Raw genomic sequence first — 15,535 nt, 5'->3', positions numbered from 1 at the left:
CCACTATCACATTTATAGTAGCCTGTTAAAAGTTCATTTCAGAAGGTGACATTGTCACAATGATTTGTGCTCATGCAAAGATGGAATTGCACCTGTGTATGATGAACTTTCCACTGCTTTGTCAGAAAAAAAGAGGGACACTATTTGTCACTTGTTGCAGGATAGTGTGGAGTATAAAAACATTACAGCTGGCAAGACTTATGGACAGAGGAGAGAAATGAGCCAAATTTGAATGGGATTTTGAGAGCAAGAGCATACTTTATGGGGAGGGTGGAGGATCATCAATAGAAGATGACCCAGTAGAGTGTAGTACACTGATTGGAAAGTTGGACTGTGATTAAGTGGAACTTCGGGCCAGTCATTTTCTCTAAGCCTAACCTATTTCAAATAGATAAGCTAAACTGGGAGAGAGAACATGTATACCATCCTGATCTCCTTGGAGAAAGGACAGAATAAAATCTAATGAATAAATAAATGCTCCCAATTCTTATACATTGAGATACTAACTGTAACATTTGGGATTAAAGAAACTGGAAGGCAAATGGACACATTTATCAATATTTCCCATTCTGTTGAAATATGTTCAGGGGTATACAAAGAGTTACTTAATGTGTTCCTTTGACTTTTGTCAAAACAAGGTTTTTTTTTAAAATAAAACTCTTAAAACAACAATTACTTCACCATCCCCACTTCACCATTGGTGTTTTTGAAGCCCTCTCACTATATGGCCAGACATCCTGGAGCAGGACTACTTGGAGAGAAACATATCCCCAAGCCCCTTTTCCCTGCACAATCTGTTACATGCTTCTTTTCAGTTCTGTCCCCTAACGTTAAGGAGATTTTCACACTATATCCAGTCTTCTGATGACAGATTAAATGGACCAAAAAGTGATGACTAACTGTTATGTCTGTATGTCACAGGAAATTTGTAAATTTTGTGAATTGTTGACAGATCAGATACTCCCATAAACATTGATTGTGATCCAAATTTTGTCAATATTTACGGTACTTGTAAAACAAAATTTGAGACCAATGGCACTTTTAAGACCAACAAAGTTTAAGACCAAAAAAGTTTTATTCAAGGTACAAGCTTTTTTTGTCCCGTACATTGAAATGGAGGTTACCAGTCTGTGCATATAGGTAGAGAGTGAGTATCAAGTTGAAATATAGCATAATGAAGATGTTTAACAGATGCAAGGACCAAACAAGAATAACAAGCTTGATTTATATGTTCAGGTAAGTGGCCATATGGGTCTGAACCAGCAGAACAAAGTTTGAATCCAGTGACACACGAAAGACCAACCAAGTTTTATTCGAGGTATAAGCTTTGTGTGCATGCACACTTCTTCAGTTACAATGAAACAAAATTTCCTCAACTGTCACAATGTTTTTGTGGGTCTTAAGATTGCTACTGGACTCAAACTTAGTTAATATGGTCATCATTTGTTTGGATTTAATTCTGGGAGGAAACACAGTAAATCAAAGAAGCATGGAGGAAACCAACAGAGTGTAACGACAGGGTCTCAATTAATTATTTTCAGCATTCCATAATTAGAAGGGTACATTTAAACAAAACTGGACTTCACTTTTATTTTTCTTGACTAGAACTAAAGCCCATTTTAATTGGTGATAAAATGGGCGCTAGGGACCGCAGCCCAGGGAAGCCTTCGCAGGGTGAAGGCTTTCCGGGGCCTGGCGCAGCACAGGCAGGCAGCGGTGATCTGGAGCCGGGGACAGGCTCACCGCGTCAGCGATGCGCGAGCCTGTTCTGGGGGCGGGGAGAAGGCCGCTGGACATGGAGGCAGGAACACGCGACGTGGAGTGTTCTCCCGGCCCCAGGAACAGTGGCGGCGAGGCTGTTCTGGGGCAGGGAGAAGGGCGGTGGGCAGGCGTCCAGGCGGCGGCGAGGTGGGGCAGCTGACCGTGTGTCCGGGCGAGATAGGCCGTGTGAGGCGCAGCTGGGGCTGCGCGAGGGGCGGGGCCATGTCGGGTCATCGGGCGGGGCAACCAGGCATGTGCAGAAGTCCGCACATGCCTGGTTCATTCCAGCGTCTTCAGGGAGGCCGTGCGGGCGAGGTGCAGCACGGCCTAGCCGCAGCGCACCGGCGCCGCAGCAAGCAGAGGACAGGGGCAGCGAAGTGGAGGACGGTGTGACGGTGAGTACGGTAGTGGTGAGGATCCGTGGGAAGGGACGTTCGGGTTGGGGGTGGGCAGGAGTGGGAGGGAGGCAGTTTGAGAGGCAGCAGGGGGTCGGGGCGCAGGAAGGTTTGGGGGGATCGAGGGGGTAGTCGGCGGTGGGTGGGTGGGTGCCTTTGGGGGGGGAAGCAGCATCGGCGTGGAAGATGCAAGGGGCGGTTAGTTGCGGGTAGGGGGCGCGCGGCGTCCCTGCTCCTTTCTCAACGGGGAGGAGCGGTTGGCAGGAGGACTTACCAGGTCGGAGGTCTGTTCCGTCTGTGCGGTGAGTCCCCTGTGCGGTGAGTCCCCTGGCAGCTGTGGCGAGGCCGTGCTCCCCATTGGCGGCTTGGCCCTGGATGGACACTTGGAGGGCCCAATCAGGAGCCGCTTCGTGGCTCTTGATTGGGCCCTCCGAATTTTTGTCCCGGACAAGGCCCACCCTAACTCCTCCCCAACAGCCCTTACCCTTTTATTTAATCTGCTCCGCAGGAGCGGTTTAAAGATGATACCAAAAGTAAGGCTAGTGCTAAGAACAACACGGCCCCTCCTCAGGCTTGGTTTGGTATTACATCTACACCCCTAAAGAGGTTCACTTGGGGGAGGGAATTTTGACCACCAATCTTGTGCCTTGTAAGGGGTTTTATGGCCTCAGGGCTAAATGAGGTTTTATAAAAGGGTTTTTATGTTTGGGGTTTTATATAGGGGTTTTATGGGGGTTTTATGTTTGTAAGCTGTCGCGAGTCTTTGGAAAGCGGCAAGATATAAGCTCAATAAATATAATAATAATAATAATTAATAATAGAACTAGAAATAAAAAGCGTCTGAGGAAAGGGTGAAGGGAAGCATGAATGGGAGTGGCAGGGATGTCTAGTTTTAAATTTTGCGAGCTGTCCATCTAAATCATATTGATCTGCAGCAAATTGCCAGTGCCATTTTATAAATGAAGGTGGTAGATCCGCATATAAAAACTCTGCTTCTGTTTTGTTTAAATTGGGCCTTATGGTTGTGCTTTTGCTCGAGCACAGTCTTTCTAACTGGGCAAAAACTATGGAGAAATGATACTCTCCATCTGTAATGTAAGGATTTTAATGAAGTGTTGTGTTTCATTCTCAATGGCCACAGTCTGGCACAGAGCAAAATCAGTGAGCTCAGATGCATGTATAGGCTTATGTCCATCTTATTTAGGTTTTTCTCCACCTCTTTTGTCAAACAAAAATCAGCATTCTTGTAAGTACTATGAACAAATAAATCAAACTGCAAAAAAAATGGAAGCAACAGCCTTCTATGCTGTATTCAAGCTGCCATGAACCTTATGGCAGATAATTATCTCTTTCCTTCTTTTCAGATTAAAGAGAAGTTGATGCAAGTGACAGAGAAAAGGAGAGAAATGATAGAGAAGTGGGACAGACGTTGGGACTGGCTTCGCTTGTGTGAGTACTGCACAAGCTATTTACCAGTCAGGCTGACCTGCTAAGGTGACAGAGGTGCTTTTTCTGAGTGGGCCTTGGAGGTCCATGAACAGTGCAAGTCCAAAATTGAATTTCTGTTCATGACTTGTGCACTCTGCAAGCAGAACCTTCCTTCATAGTCTCTAAGCACTTATTTATGCTGTGTCTGCATCTGTGTTTTCAAACAGCAGCAGTGTCATTCTCAATTAAACTCAAAAGTGGGAATTCTCTACTTCTGCATTTTCTGCACAGATATTTCAATGCTGAGGTGAAATTTGTTGGCAGAGTTTGAATAGGGAGAGCAGAGCAGAGCACCAGGCTGCTTAAAGAATAAAATACTTTTTATTCAGAAAAGAAACAACTTTGTATAAAAAGAAAAAGTTAGAGACCTAACTATCTAGGTGGCTGCAGTCATTCTGTTGTTCAACTGCTGTTCTGGAGGCAAGCAGGGAGGAAATATGCTCAAAAAGCAGGACATCTCCTGTTGAGCCAATCAGGACACAGAGGAGATATTTTGAAAGCTATCAAGAAGTTCTATTCCTGTCTATGCTATATATCTCCTTCAATGCCCCCTGCAAGATACTCTTTATATTCTGTTTCATATTACATATTCCAACAAAATTATGGCAATCCCTGACTATTATGGGTTACCATATTTTGAAAAGCAAAAAAGACATATTTCCCGACTGACTACTTCAAACCGGGAAATACTACAGTGCATAAAGTCTGATATATCATTGGTAGGTAAAATCATGAATCTCAGGCTTACTTACTTTAGCCATATCATGAAATGGAGAAAATTATGCTAGGATTGGTCAGTGGATAAAGGAAATCAGGCTGACAAAGAGCACGATGGTTAGACATGATCACAATGGACACTGCATGGCTGAGGGAGGTGGCGCGGGACTGGGGACTGTGGCGAGAGCTGTGCCGTGGGACTGGCAAGAGTTGGACTCAACTGAATGGCTGACAACAACAACTTCAAACGAGTGATCATTCTGACAAATTTCAGTTTAAATATCTCTACTATTTAAGCTGTGATAATTGCTGCTAACTATGTATATTCCTAGCCGTCCAACCACAAAAGAAGACATTTTCATCAGATTTTTAAAGAGCCCTAATGAGGATGGATACTAAAAAGAATAAGACATGCATCTAGTAACCTAATGATTGCTTTGTCCCCAAATAGAAAAGAACAATAGTGGAAATCTTATAGTTCCTACCAAAGGATTTAGTAAAGGAAAGTGGAATAATGAAATTAGACGCCAACCCAGGTCTTTCTCCCCAACAGGATGAATTATGGAGATTCACCAATGTCTAGGGTTAGATCCAATGTTACGTGGCTGGATATAGCACACACAGGGCTCCTCCATAATTGCTGAGTTTCTGCTTCCCCCATTCCTCAGAGGTTTACTGCCTCTGAATGTGGAAGTTCCCTCTCATCACCATGGGTAGTAGCTACTGTAATAACTATTCTCCATGTTCTAATTAGGGCATTTTGAAATTCAAATAAAAAAATATTGTGAAACATCTGTGGTAAGTGCTTGAGGCACAATTAAGTCATAATCAGTAGGATCCAAATCCAGTAGTTAAAAACCATACAACCAATAAAACAACAAAAGGAAGAAAAAGGAAGCCACACAAAAGCTTGCTGAAATAGAAATAAACCAATGTGTTTTGAGAACAGAGTGTTTTCTTCACCTAGTTTAAAACTTTACCTTTTGATACTAAAATAAGAAAACAGAATAAAATATATTTGGCCTGGGCACCAGAGAAATAGTGATTGCCTGTTATTTACATTGAGTTTATCTAACATGCCCCCCTGGTTTGTTATGTTCACAACAGTGCTAGAGGTGTGTCAGTTTTCCAGAGATGCCTCAGTGGCTGAGGCCTGGCTCATTGCCCAGGAGCCCTACCTGTCCAGTGGGGATTATGGACACACAGTGGATGGTGTGGAGAAATTACTAAAAAGACATGAAGCCTTTGAGAAATCCACAGCCACGTGGGAAGAACGTTTTGCAGCACTGCAGCGGCTAACCACAGTAAGTGGTCCATGAAAAGAAGAAGCTTTCAGTGATTTGTAGGAATGATTAGTCTGATATCCATGGAAAGTATTTACAGGACTAGTTGGAGAAAGTGTCCCTAAAGTGTTGTTTAGATGTCATGTGCCTTTGAAACTTTTTATTAACTTATATTTCTGTGGGAAATGTTGAGTCAACAAGTTTCATTTTAAGATTCTTTTTTCAGGAAAGAATGTTAGCAGAAATTTTGGGTTTAGAAGCATGAGCCTATAAGTGCCTCCCTTAGTGAAACCATGGCTGTAGTTATGACAAACCTAAAAGTGCAGCAGTGGTGTGGGAGGGAGTTCGGCAGCAAAAGTGGAAAGACTCATGAAAAATGGGGGCAGGGAAGGGGAGGCAAGAATAGCACATTGGAAAGGGGAGAATAGCCCTATGTTTTACTGCTTGACATATAAAAATGTGTTCATTAAACATCTGCAACAAAACACAATAATTGTTTTACAGCTTGAATTACTAGGAAAGAGAAAAATCCCAGAGGAGCCTTCTCAGCACAAGGTAGCTAGAACTACAGACTTGGAATACGACTTTGAACCAGAGACAGAACATGAGACAGGGTAGGCTGCATGTAAATAAGATACATTCTGATCGGGTGGTTGTTAGCAGGATTAGGGTTTTGTTGCTAAATCTCTTGAATTTATACATACACATAAACGAGCTTTCTTACAAATCTGTAATCAAACATAATCAAGCAAAATAAACCACTCTTCTCTTTATTATTTATTGAGTCACTGAAAAAGCTACAGGAGCCCCTTTATGTCTCCATCCTAGAGATAAGCAGCTAGAAGACAACAGTTTTCACAAGTCAGCTGACCCTCACCTGTAGCTATTGTGCCTTAATAAGTATATAAATTAAAGTATACTTTAATTAATTAAAATCAACAGTTGAGGGGAAAATTAAGTGGCAGGCAGTTTGGCACCAAATTTCTATAATAGGGGGTCACTTTGCCTCTGAATGTATTTAGTGTACTCTTGTCTTTATAATCAATATAGTCATTTCTGACCCTAGATAGTTGTGCTCTGACCTTCATAATTGTGCTCAGATCCTGCACTATCCTTCATAAGAATCCTACTTTTATTTCCAGCAAAATGCACACAGTAGCCATTATCAGGGGGTCCAGTTTTACAAGACAGAGTTCACTCTGGACCTAACTTGGCAGTCATAAATAATTTGCTTGAACTCTTGTCTTCTCTCAATGCTGTTCCCACTCCCTGTTGCACTGCAGCACCTCACCCTGCAAATTCTGTCTCAGGGAAATGAGCCCTCGCACTGTAGTCTGTTTGATCCCCCTTATTCGTAAAATCCATTTCCCCCCCCAGCACAAATGGGTTAAAAGCAAAGTAAATGAAACATTGCAAGACTGTGTATAGGATCCTTACCTTCAGGGTATATTATGCAACATGGAAAACTTGCAAAAAGACTGCCAAAAAAAATCTTATTTTTTCATTCTTAACATGGCACCATTTTTGCAGCATGAAACCCATCATATTATTTTTGTTTTTGCATTGCAAACGCTGCCCACAGTTCCAGCAGCATTTTTTCAGTGAGGCTTCTGAAACTAGTTTTTTTCATCCTGGAAATATATCCACCTGAGGACAGCATAAGGTCACCTGGAGGAAGTATTTTGTATTTTCCTATTAGTAAATGTTGATTTAGACCAGGGTCGGTTTTTCTGCTTGAATTGATGAAAAACAACCATTGTGAGTTTGATATCTATGGACTTCCTTACCTAAGACTGAAGATGAAGTGTTATATATCAGGGAAAATAAATTGTTATAGAACTTTCACAGGAGAATGGAACACAGCAAGAGATGTAGCAAAGAGCAGACAAATATGCTCAGTGCTATATAAATGTGGGAGTGACACAGAATATTTAATGTTTAGAAAGTGGGAGGATTAATTTTGTATACTTTGAAGAATGCTGGCTGAAACCCAAGAAGCAAATACAGGTTCTTTGTCAGGAGAGGGGAAAGTATTTTGCAACATTTGATGTGTGATACAAGTCTGTTTCCTTTTCTTTTGAGAATGCAAATCGGGTAGATGCCATGCATGCTGATAAAATCTGTACAGGAAACTGAGGCTCTGGGATGCCTGCTAGTTATCTTACCTGTGACTATGCCCAGCAGAAAGTTAGGCAAAACTCAAAGCCTGGCAGCTCCAGCCTCTCCTTTCCCCTCTGAATGAGGTTTCAGCACTTTAACCATAGAAACCTGTTAGCATTGCCTATCTTAAGCCTGGTTTAAATGAGATGCTGGTGAGGCAAAAAGGCCACCCTCCCATTTTGCATGCAAAATCTCATGGTTAAGATCTTTGGCCTTGCCAGCAACATGTTTAATCAGGCTGTGTAATACTGCCTTTAATGCCTTGGCTGTTCTAGAATCTCCCTGCACTGTTGCTCTGCCACTTTTAGAATTCTAGCCCTATGCTGGGTGTGTCACCAATTAGCATTTTTTAAGTCTAGTATTTTGGCAGAGCTGGTAAGTTAACTTGTAAATATAGATTTAATCTTTAAGTATGATCTGGAGTTTATTTATCAAGAAAAGAGGGTTTAAGATGCTGCCCTCTTGTGGCCACAGAAGGCTTTTAATTTCCCAGTGACTTGCTAAAATCTGATTTGGTTGACTGTTTTCTATTAAACTGAGTTCATTGTTTGGAGACATTTTGTATGGCTGTTTAACAAGCCTGGTGGTCTCTGGGGCTGCCATGGATACACTGAATATGTAAGTTGTGTCTTTACACTTCAATTTGAATGTTGCTAAATTACTTTCTTCTTTTAAAATTCTTTGTTGTAGGCCTAAAGAAGAGAGCACGAAGGAGGCAGGGTTAAGTTTAGAAGATGCTCTTTCTCCTCCTGCAGAAGACTCATCACTGGTCAGTTACCAATTTTAGCTTCTCCTTCCTGGAAACCTCAGCAGCTTGAAGCTGCTTTCCTGATTTGTTGCCTGTTGATCTGTCTTGGCGAAAAGCATGTGAACAATGTGACAATGTCTCCAGAATTCAGTTATTCACACCTTTACCTTGCAGTATGTCAAAGTTCTACCTGTGTCAACAGATCAAGCACCAGGAGATTTGGAGCCAAAACATATATCAACTAAATTGATTGTTTAGTTAAATAAAGTTGAATGTTATTATTTTAAAATGTACCACAGAATCCCAATTATCTGAATCTCATTGACAATGCCCTCTCATATCTTCTTTATGCCCCCATTTTCCATCTAACACTGTGTAACCTTATTAATTCAAGTGGCTGATACACATTGTACGTCTCTCCAGCCATCTAATTGAATGTTGTATTGTATATAATATTTGTATTGTTTTGCTGAACAACCAAAAAACCTATATATTTTTCTATCACCCAAGGTGGAAGATTTATATATAAAACAAGTACTCTCCATAAAGACATTTAGAGAATTGGGATGTTTTTGTTCTGCCATATTCTACAGGTTCATTTGGAGGACTCTTTGGGGAGGCAGGGGAGATGCTACATCTTTACTGATTATATTGAAGAACAGGGCTGTTTATTTGACTCAGATGACAGGTTCTAGCTACAAACATTTTGAGCAAATGCATGCACAGGTATTCTGCTGCCTCTACCTATTTTCCAGTGGAGATCCTGACAATAGTGCACAAGCTCAGCAGATCCATCTATACAGTGGCTTTATGTGCCTGAATTTTTAAGCATTGTTACAATTACCGTCTCATGGAGTTAGGATGCCAACCTCCAAGTAAGACCTTGGAATACCCTTGGAATTACAGCTCATCTCCAGACTACAGAGATCAGTTCCCCAGGAGAAAATGGAAGCTTTGGAGGGTGGTCTCTATAGCATTTTATGCCACTGTGGAACCTATTCTCCCCCAGCTCGGCCCCCAAATCTCCCGGAGTTTCTCCATCTGGTAAGCCTAACCCCTGCCAGGGGCCTGGGGGACCTAGCAACACTGCCTGAAGTTATAGCTATAGAAAGAAACATGGTCTCTGTTAACTCTCATAAGAAGCAGTTCTCTTTTTGAGGGCTCAGGTTTACATGAGGAAAACAATAATTCTAGGAAAAATTGAAAGCAGTAGGAAAATAAGAAGACTCCACATGAAAGGATTGACTCAATGAAGGAGCCCATGGCCTTCAGTTTGCAAGACCTAAGGAAGTCTGTTAATGGGAGGCCACTCATTCTTAGGATCATTGTAAGTTGGAATCAGCTTGACAACCCATAGGAACATGAAGGTAAAATACGCACAGTTGCTCTCTTTCTGGAGCCTTTACACAACTGGTATTGAGCTCTATTTTGCTCTAAAATAGCTCCTAGTGTCCAAATGATTTTACTTTTTTCAGCTGTATCAAGTCAACAAATGACACAGATTGATTCACTGCTTGATCACGATGCTGTTTTCATATTTCCCATTATTTCCTCACAACTTTGAATCTTGATTGGATCAAGAGAAGAATTTTTTAATAGGAAAGTCAACTTGCCTACAGGAGAGAGGGACCTTATTTTTTAGGCATTTGAGAAACCGTTATCTTACATGCCTGGGAACTTGGTAGCAAATATTTTACACATTTAAAAAAGAAGCATTTGTTCATCTAACTCTCCACTGTGACACTTCAAAGAATCAAGTTAGATTTTGCTTTGACTCGTAGAAAGCATGAGCAAAAAGAAAACGAGAAAGCTCATGCTAATAGACATTGTCCCAGAACAGGCTTCGTTAATCATTGGCCATTTCCTAGGCATCTGTTACAACATAAGAGAAGCCACACTGGTTCAGGCTAGTTGCCCATCCATAGTGGCCAAAACTCAGGTGCCAGCTGGAGGCTCACAAGCAGGGCCCTTTATCATAGCATCCAGGTTTCATTAATCCAGATGGATGAACCCAAATATGCTTTCATGCTGCTGTAAGTATAATGGGAAAACCTAGTGAAAAGAAGATTATGACAGAAACGCAAGGAATATTTTCTGTTGCAAGAGAAAAATCACATGATGGCATTTTCCATTCTTTGCAAGCAATTTACTAGCTGGTCTTAGGTTTTCCTAGGTGAAAAGTAAGTCGATTTTATACTTCTGTACAGGAAGAGAATTATCACAGCATAGGGTGCCATGACCATTATGTTTCTTAAAAGCACTGGAATATTTTTAAGTTCTGAACAAAGTACATTGCTTCATATGCATATTTAATGCTTTGTGTCTTGCAGATACTTTCACACAGAACGAATGGATTGTGGGCTAATCCTTAATGACATCACCACAAGGAACTTTTTAAAAAATAGGGAAGCATCACATATACACAAAATAGGACCAGAATACATAGGCAAAATTGCTCTAAGTAAAAGCAGCAAAATGCAGACAATACATATTGCTTTTTATACTTCTTAAAAGGCCTACTATGGAGTTTTAGGGACAATCATTTAGGCATCGTAATCCCTGGCCTGCACATGCATACTTATGTATTCACTCACAACCCACCTAAATTATATCCATATATACTCTGACGACTTGAATTCCTCTCTGCAATCATCTGCTGGGCAATTCAAGCCATCTCTGGGTCTGGTAATGTACAATGTACAGGCCTTATTTTCCACATGGCGTTATATCTGACACTATTATTGCCAGTACGAGACATGGAACTCCTCAGAAGATCTACAGACAGGCCTTGCTGCTGCCAGATTTTTCTACTATTTTGGAAGAACTTTGGGAAACTTGGGGAAATTCTGTCTTCTTATGCAAGCCTTTGTGCTTCTCTACGCCATTGTTTCGTTCTCTGCCTTCTTTCTCTTTTTCTTTCACTACTGACTTCCTTTGTAGTTATCCCAGTTTTCTCTTTTACCTTAGACTACTGGTACTGTTCTCTGATGACATCCTGAAAACTCTTTTCATATTCTGTTGCCTCCATTTTATTATTTTAAGATAGAATTTTCTAAAAATTCAAGTAATGAAAGCAGACTCAAACTTAGTAACTTATTGCCCAGCCTTCTTTTTCAGATAGCATGTGTTTCCTACACATCTAAAATCTTTACTAGAGATGGCATCAGAACACTCTGTGTCTGTCATCCTCCTGTGTTTCTTCTCATGTGTTGTTGCCTCTGTCTTTAGAATGGCCCCAAACTTCAGAATCCATGAGCCTCCTGCCAGTCCTGCCTCACAGACCTCTGCTGTACTTGATGAAGGTCCTTCCTAAACACCCCATACTATGAGCCTTCCTGTGCCTTTGAACAGACTGGTTGAAGCTGAAGCTTTATCTCCGCTGTAACGTTTTGAAGGATGGCATCTTTGAGCCCTTCTGAGATCCCTTAAAGTGTTTATTCATACTTGATGACAACTTGTTCTGATAACAGCATGGAACCCGTGGCAGTCACTGAAGGAGTCACAGTTTTTAAAATGTGTTATACAAATTTGTACTTCACCTTACAGACTTCAAAAGGTACCAAAGCAGCTTACTCCCCCCCCCCCAAAAAAAAAGCATTGCTACTATTGAACATCAGGACTGAAGGCCTAGGTTAGAGTTTTGGAGTGTCAAAACAAAACCGTGCACCTCATGTGTCCAATTTCACATTTGCTTATAGATTTTTCTCAGCCTGTGTTAGTTTTTTAATGTTGGTGATGGCTGTTACCAGAGTTGATGATGACAATAGGGTTTGTATGGAAGACATGACATTTGATTTGCAGTAAATCACAGCAACCAAGCTATTTGTTCTATTTTGCCATCCATAAGCATTTTTTTTTCTCACAAGCAGTTTGGAAGTTATTTTTCTTAAGTCCCTTGATGCTTACCTGCTCCCCTGGGTCCAGTTTACTGTGATCATCCTCTCTGCAGGTCTTTCAAAATAGTTACCACGTGCATGAGCAAGATACTCCATAGATAACAATGTTTTTTACAAAGCTGATTTCTGTACAACAGTTCACAGAGCTGAGATTCTTTTGGTGACAAAGCAACACTGGAGCTCCAGATAAAATCATTTATGCTATTTTTCAGCCCTTCTACAGGTATAAAAAAAGTGAAATGTCAGTTCTACATTCACTTGTGCTGGATTTACAATTGCATTTCAACCTTCCTATGTTTTATAGCATAGCTGTGATTTTGGACTGTATATTCTATCATAGTGATGCTCCAAGAAGCCAGCAGGTTGAGAGGAAAAGGAAGCACAACTGGAACTCTCATAACCTAGTCATTAGACTTTTTAAGGTATTTCTGTCAAAGCACTGAAAATTACTATGCTAGGAAATCTCAGACAGCCTACTGATGACAGTCCAAAAGAATAGGACCAACAGAGGGACAAGAACAGTGAAGATTTATTAGGAGGGACAGAGTGCTCATGTAAACATGCAGACGGATATTTCAGAGCTGGAAACAAGTGCGAAGAAAGGGCAAACAAAGATGATTTGGGAAGAAAGGATGGAGAGTCTGGAAATTTTTTAAAAACTGCTAAAAGGAGACATGACAGAAGTTTATATAATTATGTACAAGGGAGAGGAAGTGGATAAACAGCTGGGTTTCCCCCTTCGGGAATACCAGTTATTGAGAGCATATGATGACACTGTTGGGAAACAGGTTCAGGGCAGACAAAAGGAGATACTTCTTTTCACAATAATTGTGAAATTCACAAACAGTGGATGCAGTGATGGCTATGAGAATGGATGGCTTAAAAAGGGAGTTTGATTTTGTGGCAGTGAGGACCCACAATTGCTGCTAGCTAATGTTTGTGGCCACTTATGAGTTTTGACCAGTCACTTCTAACTTCTTTAGATATTGTGATCAGTGAGTCATGGAAGCTTATGCCCTGCCACGAAATTTGGCTGGTCTTTAAGGTGCTAGTGGGCTTTTGCTGTTTTCTACTGCTACAATCAGGCTAACATGGCTACCCATCTTGATCTACTCACTACTAGCCTCTATGGCTGAAGGGAACCTCCGTATACAGAGGCAACAAACCTCTGAAACCCAGTCCTAGGAAGCAGCATCAAGGAAGCCTTGTGCACTTGGCCCTCAGGGGCAACTGGTTAGCCAATGTAGGAGAGAGAATGCTGGACTAGATGGCCCACTTCTATAATCTAGCAGGCTGTACTTAGGTTCTTATGTTTTACTTTGCTGTTTCATAGGCATATTGTTTTCTTACATAACAATGTTGGCATTTTTAATAAAATCAGAGTCCAGTAGCACCTTTAAAACCAACAAAGATTTATTCAAGGTGTGAGCTTTCGAGTGCAACCACTCTGTGCTGTTAACTCATCTGTTAAGGAGCAGGGTTTTAACCCAGTGTGCATTCTTTTCAATAGTTACGTTGAGATGGATTTTCCTGTGTGTATGGCTTAAGTATGTTGCAAAATTACATAGTTATAGAGCACATTTACAGAAGTAAGAAAGCAAGAAATTTTCTGGTAAAAGGTTAATACTCATGTTCTCAAAAATAGCTTGCTGAGCAAGGGCTTGGCTGGAGGCTGGGCTTTTTATGCCTTTCTTGTGAGAGATTTATTGTGAAACATGTTATATCTGGACAGTCTGCCGTGGAGCCAGTGTGTACCACCGAATACCACCTCAAAGATGCCAAATATTCAAGATGGGTTCTATTGAATAGTGGGTTCAATAAGGCACAGAGTCACTTGTGCGCCAAACATCTTTTATTGATTGCGCACAACTGAACCACCAAACAGCTCACCACCCAAACTTAAATATAGTTGAGGGGTTCCCCTCAAAGCCTATGACTAGCCCTAAGTGGAGCCTCCGGAGTGCACAGAATCCACAACCAATAGCAAGCTGGATCTTGCATGCCAGCCAATAGCAGTCACCTCTTCCTGAAACCCAGACTGAGATCCCCTGGTCTCTGCTAGACCCCATACACAACAGTTCTCTTTCTCACACACACACACAGTATCAACAACACACAGTATTTCCAGAACCTGTTCTAAGGCTAAGGACGGGTACCCATGAAGTATCTGATCGAACTACAGCAGCCCAATCAACAGGCACACCATAAATAAAGTTAATGATCTCATTTTAATACTGCCATATCTACTAAAGAGGACAATCTTGAGGGTGGTGCTAGAGTTTGGAGATACAGATTATCAGTTGTAGACTCACAGTGTGGATGCAGGTAAAATAATTTTTATTGACTCTTGTTTCCTCCAGCTTGTTGCAAAAATAAAATGACAACATGTTATAATGTACACCATTTTAGCAGCCTTCCTGGAGATCACTTCCCCCTTCTGCATCACAACTTAGGTAAAGGTATCCCCTGTGCAATCACCGGGTCATGTCTGACCCTTGGGATGATGCCCTCTAGCGTTGGCAGACTCAATAAGGGGTGGTTTGCCAGTGCCTTCCCCAGTCATTACCGTTTACCCCCCAGCAAGCTGGGTACTCATTTTACCGACCTCAGAAGGATGGAAGTCTGAGTCAACCTTGAGCCGGCTGCTGGGATTGAACTCCCAGCCTCATGGGCAGAGCTTCAGACTGCATGTCTGCTGCATTACCACTCTGCGCCACAAGAGCCTCGTGCATCACAACATACATCCACTCAATTAAATAGGGTCCAGATGAACATTACAATGTTGAGGTACATCAAGCTGCATCAGCATGGGCTTCACACCTGGAAGCCTGTTCCTCTTATGGATCTCATTTACTAGGTTTTGCACGTTGCTGCTTCTGTACACTCCCTTAAGCTACAACAACAGTGTAAATTTCTTACACCGACCTTTGTTATTGTGTTTTGAAAGGTAAATGGAGATTTTTGTGAGATAGGTAGTAGTTGCTTCTTTACATGATAGCATTGGTTCTTCACATGATTATTCAGCATTGCAGAAAATACAAGGATATAGTGCCTGCCAGTGGCTTCATATGTAATATATGTACATGT

General features: G+C 41.5%; 1 protein-coding gene across 6 annotated transcripts in view; it reads left to right on the top strand.

The window, feature by feature from the left end:
- The window catches only part of SPTB (spectrin beta, erythrocytic), a 126,131-nt gene that overhangs the window by 93,094 nt on the left and 17,502 nt on the right, over positions 1-15,535 (top strand). For 5 of the 6 annotated variants that reach the window (XM_077320860.1, XM_077320863.1, XM_077320861.1 and 2 more), the window contains 4 exons: positions 3,521-3,605; positions 5,469-5,665; positions 6,149-6,258; positions 8,495-8,573. In XM_077320860.1, coding sequence (XP_077176975.1) covers positions 3,521-3,605; positions 5,469-5,665; positions 6,149-6,258; positions 8,495-8,573 — 471 coding nt within the window. Of the gene's footprint in view, positions 1-3,520; positions 3,606-5,468; positions 5,666-6,148; positions 6,259-8,494; positions 8,574-10,882; positions 15,021-15,535 lie in introns of those variants that run through there. The other variant, XM_077320865.1, reaches the window with a different exon arrangement.

The sequence above is a fragment of the Paroedura picta genome, chromosome 2 (genome assembly GCF_049243985.1).
Source record: "Paroedura picta isolate Pp20150507F chromosome 2, Ppicta_v3.0, whole genome shotgun sequence".
NCBI classification, from domain to species: Eukaryota; Metazoa; Chordata; class Lepidosauria; order Squamata; family Gekkonidae; genus Paroedura; species Paroedura picta.
The sequence above is the reverse complement of the archived record's forward strand: the minus strand, read 5'-3'. Positions and strand labels throughout refer to the sequence as shown.